The sequence below is a fragment of the Salmo salar genome, chromosome 04 (genome assembly GCF_965601325.2).
Source record: "Salmo salar chromosome 04, fSalSal1, whole genome shotgun sequence".
Lineage (NCBI taxonomy): Eukaryota > Metazoa > Chordata > Actinopteri > Salmoniformes > Salmonidae > Salmo > Salmo salar.
The window spans coordinates 12,292,013-12,310,591 of NC_138294.1; the positions used below are offsets into that span (position 1 = coordinate 12,292,013).

Genomic DNA, 18,579 nt, shown 5'->3' on the forward strand with positions numbered 1-18,579 from the left:
TCTACATCTGCATTGCTTGCTGTTTGGGGTTTTAGGCTGGGTTTCTGCATTTACATCTGCTGATGTAAAAAGGGCTTTATAAATACATTTGATTGAGTTAGTGCCTACAAAAAGACACCTTTACTTTTTCTTTCTATACAATACAACTTTATTGTCCATGTTAAAGCCAACAACAGAAACAGATGTGGCTGTGAGACTACATGTGGAAATAGTTCCAGTTTAGAGTAACACAATTCCAGTGATTATTTCAGCAGTATGCATGTTAAAAAAATCTATGAAATCTCCACCAACTACTGAACTTAGTTTGAAGTATTTTGAGGAAGTTTCAGCTTTTAATGTCATTATCTGTCCCTGAACTGATCATGTGATTCTGTTTTTCTTCCAGTGTTAAAGCATGGCCCACATTCTTCTTACTGACCTGCTGGATCACCTGGAGCAGGATGAGCTGAAGAGGTTCAGGTTTTATCTTATTGACCAAACTCTGGAGGGTTTCAAACCCATTTCAAGAGGCCATTTGCCTAAATGTGAACACTATGATGTAACATACATTGTGGAGAAGATGATGGCAGCCTATGGTGATGAAAGAGCCCTGAAGATGACAATGCACATCCTGGGGAAGATCCCCCGCAATGACCTGGTACAGATGATGGAGCGTGAAATGGAGAAGAGGTAGGTTTTAAGATTTACAAGATGTAAGTCAATTTAGCGTGTTTTAGATGTCATGCCCTCTAAATGTAATACGTTTTTTTTTTTTACGGTTAATGTAATAATTTGCCGGATAATGTAATAAAATGTTAAACGGATAATGTAATAAAAAAGTTAATGTTTTTATGCACTATTTCCCTCATTTTGATGCACATACCACCCTCCACATTTACGAAAACACACACACATTCAAAATTAGTCGCATTTGAAATCTATCACTTATTGATGACTTTATATTGTGACTACTCAATTATTCCTCTTACTTCTGACTTATAGTTAGTGTGACAGCAAGACCACTCTAGATATTCTACTACTACTAGTACTACTACTTTTAGGCCTACTATAACCACAGTCACTAATACTACATATTACAGTCACTATTTCCACCACTATTGCAGTCACTACTTCTACTGTTACTATATACTCTTAGAATTTTTGGGGGGGATAGAACCAAAAAGTGTTCTGTCGCTTTCTTCATATATGGCACCCCTATGAGCCTGCAAGCTGGTGCCCTGTACCTGCCTGAGTGGAGTATGTCAAAGTCAAGATGCAGAGGGTCAGAAAGGATCTTGTGAGCTTTGCTGAGGTTCCTAACCTTAAAGATCTCATCCACATATGTCTTTCATACTCTGAATACCTTAATAATTGCTGTGATGATAGTTCTTCTCAGCATTTTCTTTTGAGTGATATTGGGATAAGATTTGATCCTCAGCAGCATTTTGAGCATCTTTTTATGTTTATCATCAGGGCCACAGCGAGTCATATGTCTATGAGTAGTGAGTGACCAGTCAGGATATTTTAGCGTAGATCCAGGTGATGCTGATACCAAACCAAGGATAAAAGCTAAACCAGTAGAACCCAGAGTTCTATGACAGTAATGTTATAATATGTATGATTTGTATGAAATGTGTATGTTTCTTGTTCGATTGAATTGTGAGACTGTCTTTCACTGCTTTCAGGATCCATCCAGATAGATAACTGGGTTCTGGTGAAGTTGGTCTATCAATGAAGACTAACAAATCTATGAATATCCCTCCCTTGTATTTAAGGATGGAGAGTTAACTCAAAAAGAGAAGTCAGATAATACATTTTACTTGTGTAATTTTATCCAGAATAACCAAATTTGCTACTATCTCATTCAAATCAATAGAAAAGTGTATTGTGCCACAAGAACTTACATTAGCTTTAGCCAGCTAGTAATTATCCCCAACGTAGCTAACATTAGCTAGTTACCCTAGCAACCGATTCACTAGCTCTGTATGGAAACAAATGTCTTACCTTATTGTTGTGAATGTTTATTATTATTAAGTTAATATGATAATTTAGTGCAGAAAGCCAAGCCAACTGTTGCTAAGCAGATACGAAGCACCTAATTAAATACAATTGTAATATTTATTTCAAGGTGTTTGCTCATTCTTTCCAATCCCACCACTCCTCATAGTTTTCCATTACTTTAGTGCAGGAGTTTTCAGAAAACATCAAGGCAGCCCCATAACAGAAAGCAGATTAACAGTAGGTCTCTTTAACTTGCTAAGACAGTATGTATTCATAATGTGGCTTGCATATCCACACTAACCTTCTACAGTCAGTAGCCTAATAGTAAGCAATTAAAAAAAATCTTATTTTTCTTTTGCAAACTGTCCCTATAATGGTGAGGAGGGGAGTTGGTTTTTCCACAAGCCTTTTCCTCATCTCAAATTCATGTAGCCTTATTGTAAACACCCTGGCTAGCTAGCACACTTGAGCCAGCGAGCACACTGCACAGCGAAACCAAATTGAGAGCTTGGAATTATAAGGTTCTATCTGCATTTTTGTCAAAACAGGGTTATTGACATAGCCTTGTTCTGTACAATGCTCTATACCTATAAAGTATTCTAAATACCTCAAATCGTGTTGTTAAAATAAAGGTAGACTCAGTGATATGACGTAGGTGCACAACATAACCAGCATAGTCGGTCAATTTCCGCAACAACTAAGAGTGTTGAAGCGTGAGACTAAACTTTTCAGCTGTTTTGGTCCCGTACCTACCACTCTAACATGAAGCAAACCCATGCACATGTGCAGACACTGTGTGTGAGCGTAGTGTTTTTAATCTCCCTCACCGCAATATCTGCGTTGCTACTCATGGCAACTTCATTTTGTTGAGTCTACCTTTAAAAAGAATACAAGATAAAAATTGCTCATACCATTCATACCAATGATAGTTTGGAACTTTATAGACCCCCGCCAGCTATTTTTTTTTACTTTTCCCTGTTGAAAAGTATAAATACGGTAATGTTTAGGGTAAAAAAATACATTTGGGGCAAAAGTAACTTTTTTTTGACACAACTGCAAAATTTTGCAGGAGTTTGCAGGAGTCGGTCTGATGGGTGATTAATTGTCAGTCAGCGGTATCCCCTCTTAATAGATGAGCAATAGAGGTGCATCCGTCTTATCAATATCCCTGCTCACCGTTTACTACTGTTTTAATAGGGTGACATTTGCTTAATATAAAGTGAGATATGAAGTTTACAAGAAAGCTACAATTCTCTTTTTTTCAGTAGCCTACATATACTACATATTTGCTACAGTTTAACGACCCTGGGTTTATAAGCGCGGATATCGACTCTGCCGCTTGAGCATGCTTTTGCGGCACAGTCCATAGCGTGCTGGACTTCGGGCTAGAAGGTTAAGGGTTCGAGACCTGCTCCCTGCTGTTTCATTACAATATATCATGTTTTTGTGATGGAAATGTATAGTAGAAAACTATATACAGTTTGACTTTCCTTTAAAGCCTCCCCAGAAACTCTGGCGCCACCCTTGGGAGGCGCACCTCACACTTTGAAAACCTTTGCTGTAGTTGCAGGGTTCATCTGCAGAGAGCTGACTCCCAAACCCCGAGTTGTCTACAGATGAACACTGGCCATACTATGGATACCCCAGTTGTATTCAAGCAGGAGGCCTGTACTCAAAATGAGGGGTGAGAGGTTGTTTATGGCACTTAGTTAATTTGGATGTAAATTCAATATTATTTACATATTATTTACATCCAACATTTGTTACGTCCAAGTCTCATAGTCTTCTACTTGCAGGGTTCATCTGCAGAGAGCTGATTCATCAACTGCGAGTTGTCTATCCATGAAGACTGACCATTCTATGGATCTTTCTATTCTTTTCAAAGGAGACTTTACTCAAAAAGAGGAGTGAGATTACACATTTTACCCCTAACCTTGCACCACTGACCCGGACCTTAACCCTAAACCTAATCTTAATCCTACCCTCTGACTCTGACGGTCGAATATACACCTCCTTTATGGCTTTTTATTCAAGTTGATGTCAACACTAATTGGTTGAATTATGTTGCTTCCTCTTCTCATAGTTTTGCATTTCTGTACTTTCAGTGTTCATCAGGAGAGAGCCGAGTCACCAACTCTGAGTTTTGTATCAGCAAAGAGTCACCAATCAATGGATATGGATGAGAAGGAGGAGGAGGAGGACGAGGAGGATGAGGACAAGGTGGAGGACTCAGCTCAAAAAGAGAAGTAAGATCGTACATTTATTTTAAGGGAATTTGATCAAATAAGTGAACAAGGAAATGTGTCTTCTGCTCAATACCACACATACGCATGCACGCACACACACACAGCTGAGAGGAGCACAGGGTCAAGCCACTGTGCAGTGCCCCTGGAGCAGTTGTGGGTTTAAGTGCCTTGCTCAAGGGCTAGGAGATTGTAGTTAGGATCCGTTTTGCCAGACCAATTCCCCCATTTTTGTTATTTGAAATTGTGAACAAAGATTTGAGCGTCTTTCTATGTTTACAGCAACAATTTGAAGCATCTCCAGCTATGTAAAGCTAGTCATATGTCTATGAGTGACCAGAGTGACCAGTCAGTGAGTTCAATCAGCATAGACCCAAGTGATGATGGAGACCAACCCAGGAATGAAAGGTAAACCAACAACACATGCAGAGTTGTATGACATGCACCTATGACATGTACTTTAAAACGCCGAGCTGCTCTGCCGTTTGTTGGGATGGGCGTTTAATACAGTTTGAGGTTTGGAAAGCCCAGTTTGCCCTATTTCTACAAGTTGATAAAAACAGCTACTATCATTGATACGTTCTATCAATGACAGCCCCGTTCAATAATAAAAATAAAAAAATGACATTTGGAATGCACAGAAAATGTCAGGCTACAAAGTCAGCGAAGTGATATATTTTTCTTGCTAGCTACACGGACAGACTTGTATTTTGATATGCAGGGATCATCCAGTGCGAGGTAGAGACAGAGAGGGTGGGAAAAGTATATAAACTATCTTTGGTGGGGAATACAGTTGACATCAACTTAAATTTTCTGAAACATTTTGTGGGTAGCAGAGCATCAATGAGCATATCCACGGGTGCAGATTAGGGAAGACTGGGGCTGGTTGTCACAGTTTTTATACTTGTGTTATTCTCAACACTAGTAGACCTATATCTTATGACGAAGGCTCAGATTTTTGGTGCAGAAATGGACACTGTGTTTTTACCGCCAATAACCACTAGGGTTGCTGCAGGTAGGAAATCCTAGGAAATGTTCTGTTATTGACACAAGCTGTCTCCAATCAATGAATTAATCAATGTCTGGTTGTGCATGTGTGTTTGCCGGGGGGATCGCCGGAGGGATCGCCTGAGCCAGGGGAGGCGTAGCACTGCAAATCTTAATTGCACATACTGTAACCTGTTATTTTAAGATCAGTGATTCTGCACCTCACTTTGCTCAAGCTGATCCTTTCCAACGGACTCCGAAGTTGTAGCAAAAAATGGGTCAATTAGGGGCAGTTAAAGGCGAAAGTCAATAGAAGCAAACCTTGGGAAGCATATTATAATTTGGGGGGGTAGCCTTCACCAGGATTTGAACCCAGGTCAAGTGCCTGTCAAGCCAACACTTTAACCTTAATGCCAAGATGTCCAAATCTTCTTGACTAGCTCGCTAGGTGTTGGCTTAAGGTCAATACACTACCCCCTTCCTTCAGGAGAGCGTGTCCCCACGCTTCTCTATACCTAGTTCCTCACATGTACACGGATGGCCTTACGGGTGCCTTCCTACTTCTGACACCATTGTAGCGTTTTCGGGGTGTAGCCCCTACCAGGACTCGAACCTGGATTCAGTGACTGTCAAGCCAACACCTTAATTGTTACACCAGGAGTTGGACCTCTTGGCTTAGCAGAAACTGGACCTGGGTTCAAGTTCTGCTCGGGGCTGCCCCCTGAATTTGCCACAATATACTTGGTTTGAGTGGTGTGGGCGATGCTGACATGGTACTCATACAGATTCTTCAAGGTTGGCAGGTCTGGCTTAAATGTGAAGCGATTCCCGGACATTATAAGAGACAGGCGTTTGTTGAAGGCTCTGCGTTTAATGGAAGTTTTACAGGATCATGTAGGCTATATGTTTTCTTGTAAAAATTGAAAGTTTCCGAGTATTTAAAAAAATAAAAAAAAATTAAGTAAGGGATAAGCAGCGACACTTTATATTCTGTGGAAAATAATGCACGATGTGGAAGGTGAGTGCCACGATACGCTAGTGGAGTGGAACTAACCTTCCATGGAGTTGCATTATTTTCCAGAGAATGCATAGAGCCCTGAGTTGATTATTATGATTATACCACGGCTATAATTTAACACATTTACAGATAGAAACGTGTTCATTTGCAAGTAGAAATGTGTTCAACATCCACTGACGTAGCTAGCAAGTTTACTAGATAGCTACAGTAGTTACCTAGGTAACCACACAAACTACACAAAGATTTTTTAGGGTTGAGGCCAATACCGATTTTTGGGGGTCAAGGTGGCGATATTTAAATATTCAATATCATAAAATTAGAACATTTTGATGACAATGTATGCAATAATGCATGTATTTTTAAATCAAACAATACATTTTACATTGTTTTTACCAACCTAACTACATAATGGTAATAATTGTATTTGAATGGTAAATCATAGGCCTACTCAAAATACAGGTGAATTAATATTCAGTAGGAGTGTGTGCACGCATTGAGTTATTGGGCTTGTTTTGGTTGATCAGTGGAGTCTATGGTGCTACAGATGACAATCTGTTTGCTTATATTAGCCTACTGATCAACAACATTAGCATAGAAGCATCACTCATTTACATTTACATTTACGTCATTTAGCAGACGCTCTTATCCAGAGCAACTTACAAATTGGTGCATCCACCTTATGATATCCAGTGGAACAACCACTTTACAATAGTACAGCTATATCTTTTTGGGGGTGGGGGGTTAAAATAATTACTTATCCTATCCCAGGTATTCCTTAAAGAGGTGGGGTTTCAGGTGTCTCCGGAAGGTGGTGATTGCCTCCGCTGTCCTGGCGTCGTGAGGGAGCTTGTTCCACCATTGGGGTGCCAGAGCAGCGAACAGTTTTGACTGGGCTGAGCGGGAACTGTGCTTCCGCAGAGGTAGGGAGGCGAGCAGGCCAGAGGTGGATGAACGCAGTGCCCTTCTTTGGGTGTAGGGACTGATCAGAGCCTGAAGGTACGGAGGTGCCGTTCCCCTCACAGCTCCGTAGGCAAGCACCATGGTCTTGTAGCAGATGCGAGCTTCAACTGGAAGCCAGTGGAGTGTGCGGAGGAGCGGGGTGACGTGAGAGAACTTGGGAAGGTTGAACACCAGACGGGCTGCGGCGTTCTGGATGAGTTGTAGGGGTTTAATGGCACAGGCAGGGAGCCCCACCAACAGCGAGTTGCAGTAATCCAGACGGGAGATGACAAGTGCCTGGATTAGGACCTGCGCTGCTTCCTGTGTAAGGCAGGGTCGTACTCTGCGAATGTTGTAGAGCATGAACCTACAGGATCGGGTCACCGCCTTGATGTTAGCGGAGAACGACAGGGTGTTGTCCAGGGTCACACCAAGGCTCTTAGCACTCTGGGAGGAGGACACAATGGAGTTGTCAACCGTGATGGCGAGATCATGGAACGGGCAGTCCTTCCCCGGGAGGAAGAGCAGCTCCGTCTTGCCGAGGTTCAGCTTGAGGTGGTGATCCGTCATCCACACTGATATGTCTGCCAGACATGCAGAGATGTGATTCGCCACCTGGTTATCAGAAGGGGGAAAGGAGAAGATTAATTGTGTGTCGTCTGCGTAGCAATGATAGGAGAGACCATGTGAGGATATGACAGAGCCAAGTGACTTGGTGTATAGCGAGAATAGGAGAGGGCCTAGAACTGAGCCCTGGGGGACAGCAGTGGTGAGAGCACGTGGTGCGGAGACGGATTCTCGCCACGCCACCTGGTAGGAGCGACCTGTCAGGTAGGACGCAATCCAAGAGTGAGCCGCGCCGGAGATGCCCAACTCGGAGAGGGTGGAGAGGAGGATCTGATGGTTCACAGTATCAAAGGCAGCAGATAGGTCTAGAAGAATGAGAGCAGAGGAGAGAGAGTTAGCTTTAGCAGTGCGGAGAGCCTCCGTGACACAGAGAAGAGCAGTCTCAGTTGAATGACCAGTCTTGAAACCTGACTGATTTGGATCAAGAAGGTCATTCTGAGAGAGATAGCAAGAGAGCTGGCCAAGGACGGCACGCTCAAGAGTTTTGGAGAGAAAAGAAAGAAGGGATATTGGTCTGTAGTTGTTGACATCGGAGGGATCGAGTGTAGGTTTTTTGAGAAGGGGTGCAACTCTCGCTCTCTTGAAGACGGAAGGGACGTAGCCAGCGGTCAAGGATGAGTTGATGAGCGAGGTGAGGTAAGGGAGAAGGTCTCCGGAAATGGTCTGGAGAAGAGAGGAGGGGATAGGGTCAAGCGGGCAGGTTGTTGGGCGGCCGGCCGTCACAAGTCGCAAGATTTCATCTGGAGAGAGAGGGGAGAAAGAGGTCAAAGCATAGGGTAGGGCAATGTGAGCAGGACCAGCGGTGTCGTTTGACTTAACAAACGAGGATCGGATGTCGTCAACCTTCTTTTCAAAATGGTTAACGAAGTCATCCGCAGAGAGGAAGGAGGGGGGGAGGGGGAGGAGGATTCAGGAGGGAGGAGAAGGTGGCAAAGAGCTTCCTAGGGTTAGAGGCAGATGCTTGGAATTTAGAGTGGTAGAAAGTGGCTTTAGCAGCAGAAACAGAGGAAGAAAATGTAGAGAGGAGGGAGTGAAAAGATGCCAGGTCCACAGGGAGGCTAGTTTTCCTCCATTTCCGCTTGGCTGCCCGGAGCCCTGTTCTGTGAGCTCGCAATGAGTCGTCAAGCCACGGAGCAGGAGGGGAGGACAGGGGACATAGAGAGTCAAAGGATGCAGAAAGGGAGGAGAGGAGGGTTGAGGAGGCAGAATCAGGAGATTGGTTGGAAAAGGTTTGAGCAGAGGGAAGAGATGATAGGATGGAAGAGGAGAGAGTAGCAGGAGAGAGAGAGAGCGAAGGTTGCGACGGCACAATACCATCTGAGTAGGGGCAGAGTGAGTAGTGTTGGAGGAGAGCGAGAGGGAAAAGGATACAAGGTAGTGGTCGGAGACTTGGAGGGGAGTTGCAGTGAGATTAGTAGAAGAACAGCATCTAGTAAAGATGAGGTCAAGCGTATTGCCTGCCTTGTTAGTAGGGGGGGACGGTGAGGTCAAAAGAGGAGAGGAGTGGAAAGAAGGAGGCAGAGAGAAATGAGTCAAAGGTAGACGTAGGGAGGTTAAAGTCACCCAGAATTGTGATGGGTGAGCCGCCCTCAGGAAAGGAACTTATCAAGGCGTCAAGCTCATTGATGAACTCTCCAAGGGAACCTGGAGGGCAAGAAATGATAAGGATGTTCAGCTTGAATGGGCTAGTGACTGTGACAGCATGGAATTCAAAGGAGGAGATAGACATATGGGTCAGGGGAGAAAGAGAGAATGTCCACTTGGGAGAGATAAGGATTCCAGTGCCACCACCCCGCTGACCAGATGCTCTCGGGGTATCCGAGAACACGTGGTCAGACGAGGAGAGAGCAGTAGGAGTAGCAGTGTTTTCTGTGGTAATCCATGTTTCCGTCAGCACCAAGAAGTCGAGGGACTGGAGGGTAGCATAGGCTGAGATGAACTCTGCCTTTGTTGGCCACAGACCGGCAGTTCCAGAGGCTGCCGGAGATCTGGAACTCCACATGGGTCGTGCGCGCTGGGACCACCAGGTTAGAGTGGCAGCGGCCATGCGGTGTGAAGCGTTTGTGTGGCCTGTGCAGAGAGGAGAGAACAGGGATAGACAGACACATAGTTGACAGGCTACAGGAGAGGCTACGCTAATGCAAAGGAGATTGGAATGAAAATTAACTAAACAACTGGGGAAGCGAAAGAGCAGGGCCTCCCTCACTAACCATTCACTCCAGCATGTCTCGCCTGTATGGAAGGACATCATAAAGGCACTGCTGTTAGTTTAAGAACATGAAATAACCTATCTTCAATGAAAATGGGTCCAATTTAACATCATGATTGGTGATCATGAATGCTTATGAAACTAGTAATTTTCCATGATTGGGAAAAAGTTTTTTTTTCAACGCATCTCTAAACAACTCACCTGCCAGGACGAAATTCTAAACAACTAAATTGGCTATTTCGGCTATCTGTCCAGAAATGTGCAGGTTGTAACTTGATCGTACTGCTACGATTGAATAGAGCGAGGCTGTAACTCTGCTCCCTTTCACATCGCTCTTCATTGCTCATATCACTTGCTGCTGTTTACTGATACTATGATAACTAGCTGAATGGCGATAACATTTCATAAATGTGCATAATATCTAGCAAGGAGAGAAAGGGAAGGAAAATATATGAAACGATGATGCACGTTGTCTGAATGACTCAAATCTTCCCATAGTTTAAGAAGTGAGAACTCACATGCACACACACTAATCTACAGCTTTCTTGGTCCATAAACATGCAGGAAGATTCTTAGGTAGCTAAACCTGTTGCCAATCTTTATTTGGACATTTTAAAACACTTACTTCTTTGCCTATTATGACAATCCTCTAACACGGCTATCAACTGACAATTTACGGATACGATTGCGGCTGGTCAGATCAGCACGCCAGTAAATAGCAAACGTTATACTAAAGAGGTTTAGAAACTCTGTGGTTACACTGCAAGTCAGATGACTTGGTGTCAAATGGTACGTGTTCAAAATAATAACCAGCTAACATTAGCTAGGTACGTTGGCTATTAGCGCCTATCTGATATCTTAGCACCATGTTTATCTAGCCAGCTAGATATAATTGTAGCGAATATAGCTAGCTTGCTAACAGCACAGATTAATGGGTTAGTTATCATAATCTTTGCTAACAGGTCACATAGCTATCTGCTTAGCTAGCTAGCTTGCTTGCTTATTGCATGAATGTCCCGGCATGTCGACACAAGCCTTATTATTCATGAATTAAACTAAGATTCACAACAGGAGTTTGATTTTGGTTACTGTGTCAATTCATACATTTCTCAACACTGCACTTTTCTGTTGGAGAATGAGCTAGCTTGCTGTTGTTGATGATTTTTCCAGCTTAGCATTATGCAGTGCTCATGGCTCAGGCGGTTGGAGGCTGGCATAGCAGCAGTTTTACTATGTAGAGGGACAATCGGCCAATAGCAGATAGACTAGAAAAGGCTCGGGCGATTATCGGTTGTTCTCTAAAACAAACAGATTTGCTCAAAGAAGAAGGAATTAGAATAATTAATAGGATCTCTATGTGCTAGCTAAGTTAACCAAACCATCAGTCCTGCTAGCTTGCTATTATGAAAATCGAATTCATCAATGCCTAGAATATTTTCAAATCAACTTTTTCTTTCGAAATCAGCTCAAACATAGAACATGTAAGAATTAACTTCATAGCCATTGAATATTGCTATATATTATAGGGAAATAATGCATGTTCTAGAATGCCCTTCAAGCCAATCAGAAACGAGTGTTCCACAATGCCTTGCTGGATATAATGGACGACGTGGTAGGGACAACGCGCACCGGAGCCCCTCTATGAAGTTTATAATTTCCAAATAATATACACCACAATGGAAGCTTCTATAACATTTTCTATTTTACCTTTATTTAACTAGGCAAGTCGGTTAAGAACAAATTCTTATTTTCAATGACGTCCTAGGAACAGTGGGTTAACTGCCTTGTTCAGGGGCAGAACGACCGATTTGTACCTTGTCAGTTCGGGGATTCGATCTTGCAACCTTTTGGTTACTAGTCGAACACTCTAACCACTAGGCTACGCTGCCGCCCCAACATCAGATATGTACAGTGTGATGTCCCTCAGGGCAGTTGCCTTGGGCCTTTACTCTTATCTATTTTTACAAATGATTTGCCACTTGTCTTACTAGAAGCTAAAATTACTATATACGCTGACGATTGCACACTTAACACATCACCACCTACAGCCAGTGAGCTCACTGAGACTCTTAGCAAGGAGTTACAGTCAGTGTCAGAATGGGTAATTAACAATAAACTGGTCTTAAATACATCTAAAACCAAAAGCATTTTATTTGTTTCAAGCATTCTCTTAGACCTAAACCTCAACTGGAGTTGTCCATAAAGGGTGTGACCATTGAACAAGTTCAAGAAGCTGAACTCCTAGAAGTAACATTGGATGGTCAGCAATTATGATCAAGTCATATTGACAAAATTGTTGCGAAGATGGGGAGAAGTCTGTCTGTTATAAAAAGATGTTCTGCGTTTTTGACACACATATCAACTGTACTAGATGTTCAGGCTCTGGTCTTGTCCCATATTGATTACTGTCCGGTAATATGGTCAGGTGCAGCAAAGAAAGACCTAGAAAAGTTGCAGCTGGCTCAAAACAAAGCAGCACGTCTTGCCCTTAACTGCACAAACAGAACTAACATCAACAACATGCATGATAGTCTTTCATGGTTGATGGTTGAGGAGAAATAGACTACTTCTCTTCTTTAAAAAAAAACATTTGTGTGTTGAAAATGCCTAACCACTTCAGTAGCGGTGCGTAGGTAAAATCACTGAGGAAGCCAAGCCAATAAAAAAGCCATATTACTACCTATGTTGTGATAATTGTGTTTGCTCTATAACCCATTTATTCATACGCAACCGCGATATACAATAAGGCCGTGACAACAAAAAGACAAGAGTCACACAGTGGAGGAATAAATTCAACTACACATGCAGTGAGGGGAAAAAAGTATTTGATCCCCTGCTGATTTTGTACGTTTGCCCACTGACAAAGAAATGATCAGTCTATAATTTTAATGGTAGGTTTATTTGAACAGTGAGAGACAGAATACCAACAAATAAATCCAGAAAAACGCATGTCAAAAATGTTAAAAATTATGCATTTTAATGAGGGAAATAAGTATTTGACCCCTCTGCAAAACATGACTTAGTACTTGGTGGCAAAACCCTTGTTGGCAATCACAGAGGTCAGACGTTTCTTGTAGTTGGCCACCAGGTTTGCACACATCTCAGTAGGGATTTTGTCCCACTCCTCTTTGCAGATCTTCTCCAAGTCATTAAGGTTTCGAGGCTGACGTTTGGCAACTCGAACCTTCAGCTCCCTCCACAGATTCTCTATGGGATTAAGGTCTGGAGACTGGATAGGCCATTCCAGGACCTTAATGTGCTTCTTCTTGAGCCACTCCTTTGTTGCCTTAGCCGTGTGTTTTGGGTCATTGTCATGCTGGAATACCCATCCACGACCCATTTTCAATGCCCTGGCTGAGGGAAGGAGGTTCTCACCCAAGATTTGATGGTACATGGCCCCGTCCATCGTCCCTTTGATGCGGTGAAGTTGTCCTGTCCCCTTAGCAGAAAAACACCCCCAAAGGATAATGTTTCCACCTCCATGTTTGACGGTGGGGATGGTGTTCTTGTGGTCATAGGCAGCATTCCTCCTCCTCCAAACACGGCGAGTTGAGTTGATGCCAAAGAGCTTTGGCGTTTTTCTGGATTTTTTTGTTTGTTATTCTGTCACACACTGTTCAAATAAACCTACCATTAAAATTATATACTGATAATTTCTTTGTCAGTGGGCAAACGTACAAAATCGGCAGGGGATCAAATACTTTTTTCCCTCACTGTATGCTTGTTTCATCACAAAACCGGAGAGCAACATCTGTCAGGTGAAGTCCACAAAGCAAATATTGCATATAACAAAGAGTAGTATCACCTGTAGCATGGTCAAGCAAATTAATGTTTTTGATAGTTTACGAAACAACTACTGATTTAGAACCACAGAGTTACCGCAAGTCAGCACAAAGACAACAGGATCACTGCCTCCGCGCTTCCAGCACCATTTCAACTTAAACATGTAAACATCATCAAATCAACAAGACTATGTTTGCTTAGTTTAATACACTGAAACAAACTTAAAGATAAGATACCAAAAACATTTTAGTCCAATCAATGTTGTTAAATACCATGTGGCTGTCCATGGTACTGATTTCTCTCTGTGTGTGTGTGTGTGTGTGTGTGTGTGTGTGTGTGTGTGTGTGTGTGTGTGTGTGTGTTTGTGTAAAACTATTTTTTTTTGACTCTCCCTCCTTGTAGACTAGTAGAAGGCCAGTGCCATCCTCCTGTCTTTCATGATGGCAAAATGATCTATGGCTCTGTCTTACAGTACACTTTTAGTTGTGTTGTCATAGACTACCTAGCTAAAATGCTTTCTAGCCTAACTTCCTTGCATGGGCAACAATGAACAAGCTAAGTTAGCTAGCTAGCTATGTGAGCCTATTAGGATACCTCTAGGCTACATATTGAACTTCAATTGTCTCAGGCCAGTGGCACAACATATTAATTTATGGTTACATCAGAATCGCAGTCAGAATCATTGGTCTGTACAGAGAATGAAGTCAAAACCACAAGTCCAAATCCCCATCTCAATCCATGGCTTAGGAAAGGCCTATTTAGCAAGCTAGCTACTATAGGACATCAACACAAGCAATCCAGAAACAGACACGATTTTCTGAAAATGATGTTTTGCTTAGGAAGTGATTTGATTGGTGTGAAGCCAAATCTAATCTGTTCTCCCTTGGGGGGCATTTTGCTGCACCAGGACAACCCACAGTTGAGCTCAGCTCAATGCTGATTGGCAAATGAATTTATATATTTTTTTATCAAGTGAGGCCAAATGCTTTCTGTCATCAACCAATCAAATGCAACTGTGGCAACATGTTATATTATTTTGGTCCAGACAGCATTAGATACATGAGCTACACATACTGAGACAGAGGAGTACTGTTTCCCTCACCCGGATGATTTCTCCGGTGAGATTCAGCCACTTGCGAATTGACTGAAAATTATGAAAACACAGAGAGAGACAAAAGATAAATTATTTTATCATTTGTATTTTTTTATTGGTCAAATATTTGGGGAAGCCTGGCTTCCCTTGGCATCCATGAATGCAAGCCACTGAACCACTTGTATAATATATTTGCATACAGACATAAATACCCCACCAGACATGCCACTATGGGTTTCTTCACTGTACCCAAACCAAAAAACATGGATTACTCAGCACCTCTCCTCGTTCTAAAGATCTAAAATAACTGTACTGTATATACGAATATTAATATGTATAAATTAGTAGTGTGTAAATAGCATTTTTGGTGTCTTTTGGCGTCTTTCCAATATATAACTTATTTAAATTTTAATTGTATTTTTATTTAGAATTTAACATCCTTGTCTATAACTGTTTTGTACTTTGTCATGTATTTGTGTGTTTTATGTGGATCCCAGCAAGAGTAGCTGCTACATGTGCAGATTCAGATCCTAATAAACTAAACCACGGTTGCCAAAAAGAACTATACTAAAGCACACATTTACCTGTAGAAATTACATGTTTTCATTGATATTTTAATTTAAGTAAATTCATACTATTTCATCTTTCCACTAAACCTTGTCGTTAGTTCTATTGTTTAGGTTGCTAGAGAAGTGCACTGGTCATTCATTCTATTTGTTCATTGCTATGCAGGCTGGCAACGTTCTTATGCCTTGCTTCCTAGCTAGGCAACTATGGCTAACACAGTCACGTCAAACTGCAGGTTGAACAAAAGCAAAGTAGCTGCATTTAAGTTTGTTTAATCTGTTTTCTAGTGACATTTATTTGGATACATCCATAACAATGAGTTGATGTCAGGAAACGGTTCATTACAGTAGAGGAGTATGCACTGCAAATTAAACACTAGCAAAATTGTTTGTTGCTACCAAATCTGCCAATATGATTGAATAACTGAATTCAACAATACCAGTTGCTGAAAGCAGCTGGTCAAACAAGAAACATTTAGGAGTAGCCACTTGCGTCATGACTGCAACATTGTAACAGACGGACCGAAGAAATGAATGTTCATCACTCACCACATAAGGTCATAAGATGCTGCAAAAGAAATGATTGTTATTTAGCTAGCTACCTTTTTTCTCATTGGACCTGTGTTTACAATGTATACAATTTCAGTTTGTGTGGATGTTGGTTTAGCTTTCAGTCACTTTGTAGCAAGTAAGGTCTGCATGGTGCAGTGATTTAGAATGATAATAAGGTGCCTATTGTTGGAACTACTTCAGAGGTGTCCAATATCTTTTTCAACTGAAATTAATGCACACCCTAGAATGCCCTTCTAAGCAATCAAAATTGAGTGTTCAACAGTGCTATGGTATAATGTGTTTTATAATGTTAAGTTTTAATGTGTGTAATTGTCTTCCACTTAGCATCTGCAGGCCAGAAGAGATGCTCTGTGATGTCTGCGAGGTCAAAGCTGTGAAGTCCTGTCTGACCTGCAACCTGTACTACTGTGAGACCCACGTCAGGAAGCACTACACAGTACCTAAACTACAGAGACACACCCTGGTGGAGGTGACTGGAGACCTGGAGGAGAGACTCTGTCAGGAACACCACAGAGCTCTGGAGGTGTTCTGCAGGACAGACAAGGTGCTTATCTGCAGCCTGTGTTCAGTGACAAAGCATAAAGGACATGATACCATCTATGATGCGATAAAACCAGCTAGAAGACAGGTAAGTTATATGTTCTGTTATTATGTGTTTACTTACCTCTTGTGTGGGTCCAGTCTTGTTGAGCTGCAGTGATTCCTTGTTTGCCTGATTCATAGCATCTTTTGTTGCATGATTGCCTAATTAATTATTTTAAGTGATACAGTGCCTTCGGACAGTATTCAGACCCCTTGACTTTTTCCACATTTTGTTACGTTACAGCCTTATTCAACAAACATTTTTTAAACATCCTCATCAATCTACACATAACACCCCATAATGACAAAGCAAAAACAGGTTTTTAGATTTCTTTTCTGATTTATTAAATACACTGCTCAAAAAAATAAAGGGAACACTTAAACAACACAATGTAACTCCAAGTCAATCACACTTCTGTGAAATCAAACTGTCCACTTAGGAAGCAACAATGATTGACAATACATTTCACATGCTGTTGTGCAAATGGAATAGACAACAGGTGGAAATTATAGGCAATTAGCAAGACACCCCCAATAAAGGCGGGGTTCTGCAGGTGGGGACCACAGACCACTTCTCAGTTCCTATGCTTCCTGGCTGATGTTTTGGTCACTTTTGAATGCTGGCGGTGTTTTCACTCTAGTGGTAGCATGAGACGGAGTCTACAACCCACACAAGTGGCTCAGGTAGTGCAGCTCATCCAGGATGGCACATCAATGCGAGCTGTGGCAAGAAGGTTTGCTGTGTCTGTCAGCGTAGTGTCCAGAGCATGGAGGCGCTACCAGGAGACAGGCCAGTACATCAGGAGACGTGGAGGAGGCCGTAGGAGGGCAACAACCCAGCAGCAGGACCGCTACCTCCGCAAGGAGGGGCAGGAGAAGCACTGCCAGAGCCCTGCAAAATGACCTCCAGCAGGCCACAAATGTGCATGTGTCTGCTCAAACGGTCAGAAACAGACTCCATGAGGGTGGTATGAGGGCCCGACGTCCACAGGTGGAGGTTGTGCTTACAGCCCAACACCGTGCAGGACGTTTGGCATTTGCCAGAGAACACCAAGATTGGCAAATTCGCCACTGGCGCCCTGTGCTCTTCACAGATGAAAGCAGGTTCACACTGAGCACGTGACAGACGTTCTGCTGCCTGCAACATCCTCCAGCATGACCGGTTTGGCGGTGGGTCAGTCATGGTGTCGGGGTGGCACTTCTTTGGGGGGCCGCACAGTCCTCCATGTGCTTGCCAGAGGTAGCCTGACTGCCATTAGGTACCGAGATGAGATCCTCAGACCCCTTGTGAGACCATATGCTGGTGCGGTTGGCCCTGGGTTCCTCCTAATGCAAGACAATGCTAGACCTCATGTGGCTGGAGTGTGTTAGCAGTTCCTGCAAGAGGAAGGCATTGATGCTATGGACTGGCCCGCCCGTTCCCCAGACCTGAATCCAATTGAGCACATCTGGGACATCATGTCTCGCTCCATCCACCAACGCCACGTTGCACCACAGACTGTCCAGGAGTTGGCAGATGCTTTAGTCCAGGTCTGGGAGGAGATCCCTCAGGAGACCATCCGCCACCTCATCAGGAGCATGCCCAGGCGTTGTAGGGAGGTCATACAGGCACGTGGAGGCCACACACACTACTGAGCCTCATTTTGACCTCATTTTGACAAAGTTGGATCAGCCTGTAGTGTGGTTTTCCACTTTAATTTTGAGTGTGACTCCAAATCCAGACCTCCATGGGTTGATAAATTGGATTTCCATTGATTATTTTTGTGTGATTTTGTTGTCAGCACATTCAACTATGTAAAGAAAAAAGTATTTAGGATTATTTCATTCAGATCTAGGATGTGTTGTTTAAGTGTTCCCTTTATTTTTTTGAGCAGTATATAAATAACAGAATACCACATATACATAAGTATTCAGAGCCTTTAATCAGTACTTTGTTGACACTACGAGCATGGCACACTTGCAGTTGGGGAGTTTCTCAG

At 42.6% G+C, this 18,579-nt stretch overlaps 1 protein-coding gene across 1 annotated transcript in view; it reads left to right on the forward strand.

Moving 5' to 3' along the window:
• The first annotated feature begins 394 nt into the window (after positions 1 to 394).
• Positions 395 to 18,579, forward strand: part of LOC106610514 (interferon-induced very large GTPase 1) — a 31,418-nt gene continuing 13,233 nt past the window's right edge. The window contains exons 1-3 of the mRNA XM_082973947.1: positions 395 to 669; positions 4,086 to 4,226; positions 16,343 to 16,646. Coding sequence (XP_082830073.1) covers positions 395 to 669; positions 4,086 to 4,226; positions 16,343 to 16,646 — 720 coding nt within the window. The remainder of the gene's footprint in view (positions 670 to 4,085; positions 4,227 to 16,342; positions 16,647 to 18,579) is intronic.